At 37.5% G+C, this 12287-nt stretch overlaps 1 protein-coding gene across 1 annotated transcript in view; it reads left to right on the top strand.

Annotated features, from left to right (window-relative positions):
- Qser1 (glutamine and serine rich 1) overlaps positions 1-12287 on the top strand; it is a gene marked incomplete at its 5' end in the record, with an annotated part of 80586 nt that overhangs the window by 34912 nt on the left and 33387 nt on the right. The window contains 1 exon segment of the mRNA XM_005384170.2: positions 564-4256. Within this exon segment, the coding sequence (XP_005384227.1) occupies positions 564-4256 (3693 nt within the window).

The raw sequence follows: 12287 nt of genomic DNA, 5'->3' as shown, positions 1-12287 counted from the left end.
TAGTAAATTATAAATTTGCATTTATTGTTACCTGGAAGTTGTTCATAGGAAACCAATACTGAAATGCAAGAAATTTTTAAAATAAATATATATTCTAATAAAAGGAAGTGTTATTTTTAGATTTGTCTTGTTAAATAAGCTGAGAGGGCAGATGGTGGAAGAGTTCCAGTGGTTGGCAGTGGTCATTTTAGTTTTGATGTTTCAGTTTCAATTATTTGTATACTTTAATATATTGGTATTTTGCATTGAAAACTCAGGGTGTATTTAATCACTAGAAATTACATTTATTTTTACTGGTTTGTTTTCTATGGCTCTGTCCAACAGTATACAAACATATTACAACTATAGACATGGATTGATGTTACCTTTATAACTTTGTTTTTACTTTAAGAAAAAAAGTACATATTTTGAATTTAATTTTCAAATTTTATATACAAAACTAATTTTTCAGGCTTTTCAGCCTTACAACATTTTGGTAGGTTGAGGGTTACATGTCACCACTGTGAAAACATTTATTTACGTGTTTATAAATTACATTAAAGTTTTGGACCTTCTCTTCACAGGCATGCATTCCTCAGCAGCAACTGAGTTTGTTACTGGACCACTGCCAACCACTGGAACTCTTCCACCATCTGCCCTCTCAGCTTATCAGCATCCTACCACCTTTAGCAATAGAAACTTTGTTACCACCTCACCTTTGGTGCTTCAAGACTCAACTTTTAACACTACATCAAATGGAATTTTAAATCCTCATGACCCTTTGCTACAAATTAAGACTTCCCAGGGAACTATTCCTACTGCTTTGGCATTTGAGCGCCTGTGCAGTTCTGCATTAAGTAACAGCGTACCACCTCAGTCTTCAACATACCGCTCAGCTCAAGAATCTGCACCCCATCTTTTACAACCTCAATTTAGTTTGTTGCCTTCAGCACTGGGGGGAGCCCAGCAAACTCCTCAAGCCTACAGTTCAACTCTCTTCTCTAGTTCTACTGCTTCCATTGAAAGAGCTCTTCTTCGAGAATGTAGTGTTATTAAACACCATCAGCGGCCTTCAGGTACCCAGTCTCTTCAGGCACAACTGACTGGCTCACAGCATTCCTTGCATAGTTATCTAGCAAATGCAAGTGTGGTTAATTTTCAGGAAACAACCAGGCAGTCATCTTTACCTTGTAGCCCAGTCGGAGATTCTACTCAGGTGAGCAATGGAGGTTTGCTGCAGACGACCCCACAGGTCTCAGTGGAACTTGCTCAGTCTTACTCATCTGCAGTTCCGTCATCAGGGTATCCTCCTACTACAAAAGTAAACAGCTGTTCTACAAAACAAGCACTAACATCAACTAAGACCCCGAAACCTCAAAATATAATTCCTCCTGTGCAAACACTAAGCTATTCCAAACCTTTACATAACCAGAGTTCTGTAATATCGGGTCAAGCACAAATCTATTCTACAGCACAGCTACCAAGCCTTTTATCAGTCAGTCAGTCCCAAAATTATGGTTTAGTGCAGCCGCGTAATGTGCCATCTATCGTTCATTCACAAGTTTATAGGCCCAGCAAGGTTGAGAAATTGCCATCCTTATATAAAACATTGACCTTTTCTGGGCCATCTCAGCCTATAACTTCTGAAAATCAGACACTTAGTTACTCATCCAGTCAACAAGAAGTATTATCTTCAGTTGCAAATGAGAATTACCCTGCTCAAACAAGAGATCTTTCTTCAGTCAGTGAGTCTCAGAGTTATTCATCTGGTCACTCTCAGGGTTTATCACCAGTTAGCCAGACACAGGTTAGTTTTTCATCTCAGTCACAAGTTTTGTCAGTTGTTAGTCCTTCAGAAAGCTTTGCTTCAGGGCAGTCCCTGACATTAACAGCCCCTTCTCTATCTTACTCTTCTGCCTCTCAGCCCCCAAATTTGTCAGATTCTAGCCCAACCCAAAATTACATTACTATGCATTCTTCCCAAAATGCCCAGACTCTAGGGTCATCATCTCCCCAGCCCCAGAAGTTTTTGCCTGCTGTCCAGTCATCATCTTTTGCATCCTCTACACATTGCCATGCATTACAGAATAACATACCTTCCCCTGATTCAAAGTCTTATGCTGAAGGAAAACTTGGCTCAAATGTGTACACATCTTCAAAGCAAGAAGGCGACTTTCCAATGCAGGAGTTACAGGCATTGCAGTCACAAACATCTCTTGAGTCTTCAACCCAGAGGCTATCAGATGGGGAAATTAATGCTCCAGAATCAACTTACAAGGTGTCAAAGGCAGATGACAGATACTCCCAGGGTGTAATCAGAAGTAATTCCCATCTTGAAGATCAAGTTGTTAGTATTCCTCTACAAGGGTCAAAGAAAGAAGAAAACATGGTTAGTTCAGTGACACAACTTAGCCAGCAAATTGGTCAAGCTAATAATGGAGCAACCCTTGATCTTAAAAAGGCAACTAATTTAATGCAGACTCCACAAATAAGTTTGAATACTAAAGACTTAAACCAGCAGCATCCTCTTATACAAAAGATACAGGAAGCCAAGGTCCAAGAACAGCATGATCAAGTGATTAATGCCTCTTCTCAGATTCAGATTCCAAATCATGGATTAGGACATGGACATCAGACATCTCTTACTAATACACAGGTCCTTTTAGATTCTACCTGTGACTTACAAATTCTTCAGCAATCAATACTGCAAGCAAGTTTAGGACAAGTAAAGGCATCTTTACAAGTACAGCGTGTCCAGAGTCCTCAACAAATAGTACATCCTTTCCTTCAAATGGATGGTCATATTATTCAGAGCAATGGTGATCATTCTCAGCAGCATCTCCACCCTCAGAATTCTGAAATTATGAAAGTAGACCTCTCTGAATCTTCAAAACCCTTACAGCAACATATGACAGCAAAGGGCAGTTTCAGTGAAACAGATCAACAAAATTCAAAGAATCAGTTTGTTTCTCTTGGATCAATATGTTTCCCAGAGGCAATGCTTCTCAGTGATGAGAGAAATATTTTATCAAATGTAGATGACATCTTAGCAGCTACAGCAGCAGCTTGTGGGGTTACACCTTCTGATTTTTCTAAGTCAACTCCAAATGAAACCGTGCAGACTGTTGAAGGTGGTGATTCTAAATCTCATTTTCCACAGCCAATAGATGTCAGCCATGTGACATCAGATTTTAACTCCATAACAGCTACAGTAGGAAAGCCACAGAATCTAAATGATATTTCCCTAAATGGAAATCAGGTTACTGTAAATATTTCACCAGTACCGATCCTTCAGTCAAAAATGACCCTTGATCAACAACACATTGATACATCTGATCAAAGTATACCAACTAAAGTAACATCAGCAGGGGTTGGAGCAAGTCATGAAGTCCAGGAGCAAAGCTGTGGCCCATTCAAGAAACAGTCTGCTACCAGTCATGAACTGGAGGAAGACAGTGAAGTTCCTGTTGATAATACATTAAATAATAACAGAAACCAAGAGTTAGTTTCCAGTAGTAGGAGCATAAGTGGAGAGAGTGCTACATCAGAGAGTGAATTTACTTTAGGGGGTGATGACAGCAGTGTGTCAGTGGACCGTACTAGAAGTGCACTTGCACTGTTGGCTGTGGCCCAGCCTGTTGATGCAGTCAGTGTCAAGCTTGAAGAGGAAAACCAAGATTTAATACATCTTAACCTTCCAAAAAAAAAGGTTAAAGGGAAAGGGCAAATTAAAGAAGAAGACATCAGTAATCAGAAACAGCTGAAAAGACCTGCCCAAGGCAAACGGCAGAATCCCAGGGGAACAGATATATATCTGCCATATACTCCTCCTTCCTCTGAGAGCTGCCATGATGATGATCAGCATCAAGAAAAGATGAGACAGAAGATCAAAGAAGTAGAAGAAAAACAGCCAGAAGTCAAAACAGGGTTTATTGCTTCTTTCTTAGATTTTCTGAAATCTGGCCCCAAGCAGCAGTTTTCTACTCTTGCCGTCCGAATGCCTAACAAGACCAGACGACCAGGGACCCAGATGGTCCGTACACTTTGCCCCCCACCATTTCCAAAGATTTCATCTACAACACTCACACCTTTAGTGACAGAAGCAGGGGGTGACAGACCATCAGAAAAAGTCAATAACAAACTTAAAAGCTTGGAACATTTGTCTTCATTTTCTTCTGATGAAGAAGATTCTGGAGTATGCAGTCAGGATATTTATAAAACCATCTCAGCTTCCTTAACTGTGTTGGATGCTACTTCTAATAAAAAGAAGAAAACAGGTAAAGTTTTAAATAGATTCACAATTATGATTTTTCATTTTTAATGTTTTAGCTATAAGCCTACAGTTTAAGCCTTTTTTAGCTTGCAGGAGGTCTACAAATTTGGGGGACAAATGCATAAGCAAGCCTCTTGGGTACTTATTTTTTAACATTTACCTCACTGATGGGAAAGTTTTCTGGGTTTTAGATTATGTAATTCTGTGGGGTTTGTTTTGTTTTTGACTTTTTTGTCCCAGGTATTAAAACTTGGGTTGAATACTACCTCAATTTCTCTAATCTGAGTTGTCTTGAAATAGCTTTTTGCTATGAGGCATGGTATGAGAGTTCCTATCATATAAACCTGGCATATTTTCTTGATATGTTAATTTTACCTGAAAATTAGCATTTTACTACTAAGTAGATGGGTGTAGCGTTCATATTAATCTAATTAAAACTTTGCAATTTTGTACTGGCACTGAACTACAGCATATACCCAAATCTCTGGGATGTTTCACTTTATTCTGGGTTAATACAGGAAATCTTTTAAGAAGTACTGCCTTCTTTAAACAATTAACAGGTAAGTAAAAATATTTTAAGGAACGTGCCAAGGAAAAAATTATTTATAATAATAACATAGCTATCACCTCTGTGCCGGAAGCTAGTAGCAGTGTTGTGAGATATGCATTATTACCTTCAACTAAACCAGTGATATGACAGAATAATAGATCCATGTAGCTAGTAAGTACAACACAGCTGGAATCTGAACCCACATTTGTCTTGTTCTAGAGCTTGTATTTCTGCCGAACTCTTTTGTATTAACAGGGCAGTGCTTTAAGCATTAAACTGTTTTATAATGTACTTGTCAGCTTTTCTCTGGACTTGAGACACCTTATTAAGGTATCCCAAATAGTAGTATAAGTGACAATAAATGCATTTCTAAACAATTCTCATTCATTACACAGGATAATTAGAATAATGGAAACTCAGTCTTAGATTCAAAAACATTAGTATGGATGTGGCCAGTCTTTGTAAGGTTTCACTGTGCACTCTTCTCTCCCAATTCTGAGTACTTTGCAATTCTTATATTTCCTCCTTCATTGCTAGAATAGACCTTTTGTAATCTCTGTTCTAAAATATGAGTCTGAAGTTAATTTCTTTTAGGCAAGCATTATCTCATTGTTAATTATAATCCTCACCATCAACCCAATCCTTATGATCAGGTCTTTGATGTTTTCTCCTCATCATCCCTATTTGTCTCATCTGCAAGAACTAATTGTTTCATTTGGAGTATTACAACAGACTGCATCAGAATCTTTCTCACTAGTTTTAATGTCAGTCTGTCCTCTACATTGCCATCAGGCTTATCTTTATAAAAAAGAAACATTGATTATTAGTTTTTTTTTTTTTTTGAGACGGTTTCACTATGTAATTCAAGCTGGCCTAAAACTCACTTTGTACCCCCAGGCTGGCCTCAAACTCACAGCGATCCTCCTGCCTCAGCTTCTAAAGTGCCTGGCATTACTTCTTCGAAACATTGCTTTGGGCTCATGGAAAATGTAAAGACAATATGTAAAAATTGTCCCTTTTCCATGTTTATGTGCTTGTTCCGCTTTCTACCTTCCCTCATTGTAACAATTGAATTTGTTTCTTGGACATCTGACCCCTTGAACATATTTGTACCCATACTGCTGTCGTAATTTTTTTAGTCCATCAGTTACCTTTTAAGATTCTTTTCCTAAGAACTCATATTCTAATGAAATACGCATATAGATGATAGTATATTAAAATAGAAAAGTGCTTTATAGACATTAAGTGCTTTCATAGACATTTAAGGACTGTGGGAATTATAGATTAGCAAGAGAAAAACAAATTTGTTAAGTTATAGTTTGTAATAAAGAAATTTAGAGAAATGAATGATCTGTGGATTTCAAACGAGAGCCCTGAAAGGCTGAGACAGGAGGATTGTAAGTGCAGGCCCAGACTGGGCAATGTAGTGATTTGGTGAGACCTTGTCTAAAAACTAAAAAAAAAAGAAATTGAAAAGGGCTGAGGATGTAATTCAGTGCAAAAGTTTGGGGTGAATCCCCACTAGCCAAAAACAAACAGAATTTACAGTCATTTACAGGTTTAAATACCATTGTTTGCCAGAGTATGGAAAAAGGCAAGTTAAAAGTACCCAAACAAGTTTTTAAAAATTTTATTTATTTGTTTATTGATTTTCTTTTAAAGACAGGGTCTTGCTGTATAGTTCAGACTGATCTTAAATTTGTCATCTTCCTGAGTACTGAGACTACAGGCTTATACCACCATACCTGACTTCTTATTTGTAAGATTTCCTATGCAGTTTTGTCTTGAAGTCCATGTCTTAACAGATTGTCTGGCAATGTAGCCATCCTTTTCTTTACTGTGTGTGTAGGTATGTGTGGTGTTGGGGATTGAACCCAGGGAACTGGTAGGCAAGGGCTATAATGCTGAGATACATTCCTAGTTTACCTTTCTTCCTGGTGCAGACAATACACCCTTACGTATTGTATTACGTAAATTTCTCAGAAACAACTTTTCAGAGCCTCTCCTGTGTCTACAGTTTCGCAAAATAATTTTTATGCTAGGTCTGGTCTCCCATTGTCATGTAGTGGGTGAAAGAGGTGACTTGTTCTGAGCCTTATTAATGTAGTAGTAAGATTTGAGGCGCTAAACTGGGCACAGTGAGGCATACCTGTAATCCCACCTACTCAGAAGGCTGAGGGAAAGGTTCACAGTTTTGAGGCCAGCCTGGCCAACTGAGTAAGACTTCTTCTCAGTGAAAGTTGGCTGGGAATATAGCTTAGTGGTAGAGTACCTCTGGGTGTAATCCCCAACCACAAAAGGAAAAAAAATCTGAGGCATGGGTTGAAGCTAAGGTTTTTCATATAAAACCCAGCTTTACTTGCATCATTTATTGAAAAGACTGTCTTTTCTCCATTGATGGCCTTTTTCACCTATGTCAGAAGTCAGTTACCAAATTGGGATACATTTCCAAACTCTTATTTCTTTTCCTTTGATATATGTGTTTGTTTTCACAAATACTGTATTGTCTTAGCACTGTAATTATAGAGTAGGTCTTAAGATAGTACGACGAGTCCTCCAAACTTCGTCAAAATTGTTTTAATGTTTTTAGTTCCCTTTTTTTACCCATGTAATTTTCAATTTGGTGGTCATTATCTACCAAGGAAAAAAAAGACTGCTGGGAGTATAGTTGGATAGGCGAAATAAATTCTAGTGTTTAAACTGCTATAGGATAACTAGTTGACAATAATTAATTGTGTATTTCAAAATAGCTACTAGAAAGGATTTTGAAATGTTCTCAGTACAAAGAAATGGTAAGTGTTTAGGGTGATGGATATGCCAGTTGCTTTAATAGAAGCATTATACATTGTAGATAGGTGTTGAACATCACACTACATAAATGATCACAAAAGAAGATGTGCATTGGATGTGTCCATTTTTTAAAAATTAAAAATAAAACAACACCCTGGAAAAAATAAGAATACAAATAAATCTGTATTTGTTTACCTGTATTTATTCATAGGGTTTGGAAACAAAACTAAAATAGCATTTAATACTAAGTGGGGACAAGGCCACAAAAAAGATTGAAATATTGTAAAAGTAATGTGCTCATTTTTACAAAATAAGTGCACCTTTAAAACTACATAATAGCTGGGCTTGGTGGCACACACCTGTAATCCCAGCACTCGGGAAGCTGAGGCAGGAGAATTGGCACGAGTTTGAGGCTATCCTGAACTGATAGGAAGAAAAAGTTTGTGTTCTGTTGTTGGATAAATTGTTCTATAAATGTCAGTTAGATCAAGTTGCCTGTTAGTATTGTTTGCCTTGCTGATTATCTGTTGACTTAGTGTTTTAATAATTGAGAGAGGGAACGTTGAAATCTCCCAAGTATATTTTGTGGGTAAATCTTTTACTCTTTTCAGTCTCTACAGTAATTGCTTGTAATAGTTCGAGCTCTGTTTTTAGTTTTGTCCAGATTTAGGGTTAACTCATAGTGAGCTAATGGTTTTATCAGTATGCAGTGTCCTTTACCCCTGGTAATCACTCTTGTTCTGGTGTTTACTTTGATGTCAGCATAGCTACTCCAGGTTTCTTGTGATTTGTGTTTGCATGGTTTATGATGTCTGTTACTTAACTTTAGCTGATCTATGGCATTGTATTTAACATGAGCACTTTGTAGATAATATACAATATATTTGTAGATATACAATATTTGTAGATAATATATAATATATAGTTCTATTTTACCCCTTTTTGTGAAATCCAGTCTGACAGTCTTTTTCAGTTAATATGCTTAACTCAGCAGCACAGCACTTGCCTGGCAAGTGCAAGGTTGTGAGTTCGATTCTCGGTACCCCCCCCCCCACACACACAATTAATGCTTAAACCATTTACTGATACAGATATAGATTTTCCATTTTATTGTTTTATCTTTTTTTCCTCCTGATTTTTGTTCCTTTGTTTCCTCTTTCTTATTTTTTAAAAATTACATCAGTAATTTCTAGTATTCATTCATCTTTTGGGAGCTGTTATCTCTTTGTAACTAGTTGGTTGATGTACATATTACAATGTACAGACCTCTAACTTTTCAGTCTACTGAGTTAGTATTTTTACCATTTTAAACAAAATACAGAAGTCTAATAACCAGTTTCCTTTCCCCTTATGTTATATATAAATCCTATATATTATATTGACATTAAAATTGATAGAGTGGTAATTTTTGCTGTTAGTAATCACATATAAAATTATTACAATGTATAAAAATAAAATTTAAGAAGAAAAATAATCAAGTAATCTCTTATACTTCAGGCATTTATCTTTTTGTTTGTTTGTTTGTTTTTTCGATACCAGGAATCGAACTCACGACCTTGCACTTGCCAGGCGGGTGCTGTGCGCTGAGCTAAATCCCTAGCCCCTAAGGCATTTATCTTTTCTGGTGCACTTTCTTTTTTTTTTTTGGAGACAGGCTTTCACTCTGTAGTATAGGCTGGCCTTGAACTCATTTATGTAGCCCAGGCTGGCGTTGAACTCACAGTGATGGTCCTGCTTTCACCTCCCTAGTGCTTGGATTACAGGCGTGCACCACCACACCCAGCTTGTTGCACTTTATTTCTGACGTTCCAGATTTCTTTCTGATGTCATTTCCCTTCATCCAAAGAATTCTTTCTTTTTCCTTTGGCTTTGGACAGTGTAATTACAATATGTCTGGGTATGGTTTATCGTTTCTGAAGTTCACTAAGCTTCTGGAGTCTGCAAATGTATGGCTTTCTGCAAGTTTGGGAAGCTCTTTTGGGAGGAAACAGAAAGTTTATTCAAATATTTTTTCTTTACCAATTTCTTCTGCTACTCCAGTAAAACAAGTATAAAAGCTTTTGATACTTTTCCGTGGATGAAATTCTGCTTATTAAACTTTTTTTCCTTTGTTCTTCAGATTACATTATTTGTATGGATCTGTCTCCAAGTTCACTGATTCTTTGTCCTTCTCCATTCTGCCAAGGAACTTAACCAGCAAGTTTTTTCGCTGCATGGTGTCATTTCACATATTGTCATTTTCAGTTCTAATATTTCTATTTGGTTTTTTTGTGTGTGTGTTTTTGATTCTTTGCTGAGATTTATTATTTCCATTAATTTTAAGAGCATGTTAACCTTGCCTCATGGAGTATGGTTTTAATTGCTTTCAAATCTTTACCTGATAATTCTAACCTGTGAATCATCTTTGAGTGGCATCTGTTGATAATCCTTTCCCTCTGAGAATTGGTCACATTTTCCTGGTTCTTTGTATTTTGAGTGTTTTGCATTGTTTCCAGGACATTTTGAATACTATGTTGTAAGACTCTAGGGTCTGTTAAAATTCTCTGGACAGTGTTGTTTGCTTTTGTTTTAGCAGGCAGTCAGACCACAAATTTCTTTCTTACTTTCAATGAGTTGATTTCAGGGACAGTTCAATTTTCAGAGCCTTTGCCTCGCTGCTTTGATCTTATCCTAGCAGTTAGTTTGGAACATGGATGGTTGGTAGCCTGTGCCGTACTTTATATCTCAGAGCCTTTCTCATGCTGGTTGGGGGATATCCCACACAAATATAATTTAGGCATGAAATGGGGATTTGCGTAAGTTGATACGCAAAACTAAAGCAACCCCTTCTCCATTCTCTTTTCCCTAGGATTTTTCAACACTCCCCAGATCCCAGGGTTTCCTTTCCTATAGCTTTAGCTGAAAAGCTATTGTTCTTAGAAATTGAGCTGTCCCTGTTTTGACACAGTTTGTGCAGCTAGGACTGCCTTTGGGTTAGGGCAATACAGTGAGAGAAAGGAATAATCGAGGATTCCCCCTAACCTCTTCATGCCTAGGAGACCCAAAAAGATAGGTGTTCAGCTAGGATTTTAGATGTCTGGTTCACTGCTACTGTTTGCAGCTTTGTGACAGAGGCTTCTATCTGCGCAAGGCTGGGAGGGAAAGAAAAGAAGAAAAAGCTTTCTTCTCCCACTCCTTGCCTTGCACAGGACTTCTTTCCCCTCTCTAGCCAGAAAGGAGTATGTCATGAAGTTTTTGTTTCTGCACTGTGTTGTTTTGCATAGGGGCCAGCCTCCAGTCAGTGGGAGGGAACTGAAGAAAGAAATCTCAGACGTATCTCCTTAAAAAGACTTACTTCAGTTTGGACTTCCCTCCCCAATCTGTCTGCTTTTATTAATTTTTCAAAGTCTTCAGGTCATTGCATTTTATATTTTGTCCAGATTTATAATTTGTAATCATTGGGCCAGTAAGAGGTCCTAGTGGACTTACTCCATTTTGGTTGGTACCAAAACCTTTCATGAATTTCTAAAAAGTAATCAGCATGTCAGTTGTCATCATTATTTTTAATGCTCATTTTGTCTTGGGCCTGTAGGAGCCTTTAAATATTTTGGGATTTGGATTGTGATTATATGAAATTCCCAAATTAAAGGAAAAATTGACATTTTTGTAATGTTGTTTATTTCCATACCATAATTCATTCACTTCTTGTGGAATATATTTTTCTCCTGACTCAAGTCTCATTAGTTTTGTATCATTTTTCCAATGTCAATGTCATATATTTTAACTTTAGTGTTTGTGTTTTCTTTTTTTTTCTTTCTTTGCAGTGCTGGGGTTCAAATCCTGAGTACGGCTCATGCTAAGCAAATAATCTACCACTGAGCTACACACCCCCAGCTCTTTAGTTTCCTGTTTTGTTTCCCAGTACTAGAGATTGAATCCAGTGCCTTCACACTAAGCTGCATCTCCAGCCCATTTTTGTAGTTTTTATTTTGAGACAGGGGCTTTTTTAAAATTCTTTTTTATTTCAAAAATTAAAAAAACTGACAAAACAATGAAGACAAAAATCAAAACAACATAAAAACAACAAAAATGATACATGACCTCAAAACAGTGTGATAGGAATTAACAGTGGTTGCTACATTGCATACTGTTATCTTCAACGAAGTTGCTCAGTCCACCAGACATAAGAATGTAAGATTGATCAAAGATAGTAACAAGTAATAAAGAAAAACAACATTGGAAATGATGCAGAGATTCACCATTCAAGATGGTAGGAGTTCAACAATGGCTCTTGTACTGCATATGTGGTTTATTGAAAGGAACAGTCAATGCTTACAATTTTCTTTTTTCTTGACCAGTTTTGCATGCTTGAATTTAGTAAACAGAATGACTGATCTGAAAACAACAATATGCAGTATGAGACAGGGTCTTACAGAGTTGCTGAGTTACCCAGGCTGTGCTTAAACTTTCAGACCTCTTCCCTCAGACTCCCAAAGCCCTGGGCTTACAGGTCTTTGCCACTAGGTCCAGCTTCTTTTAGCTGGTTTTAAAATACGATTTCCAGCCGGGCGTGGTGGCGCATTCCTGTAATCCCAGCCCTCGGGAGGCTGAGGCAGGAAGGCTGTTGTGAGTTCGAGACGAGCATGGGCTATAAAGTACACTCAAGGCCAGCCTGAGCTGCATATAGCAAGACCCTGTCTCCAAAAGATCAAAAAA

This window comes from Chinchilla lanigera, unplaced genomic scaffold (assembly GCF_000276665.1).
Source record: "Chinchilla lanigera isolate Chin_1 unplaced genomic scaffold, ChiLan1.0 scaffold00021, whole genome shotgun sequence".
NCBI lineage: Eukaryota > Metazoa > Chordata > Mammalia > Rodentia > Chinchillidae > Chinchilla > Chinchilla lanigera.
Note: the sequence above shows the minus strand (reverse complement) of the source record. Positions and strands in the feature narration are given on the sequence as shown.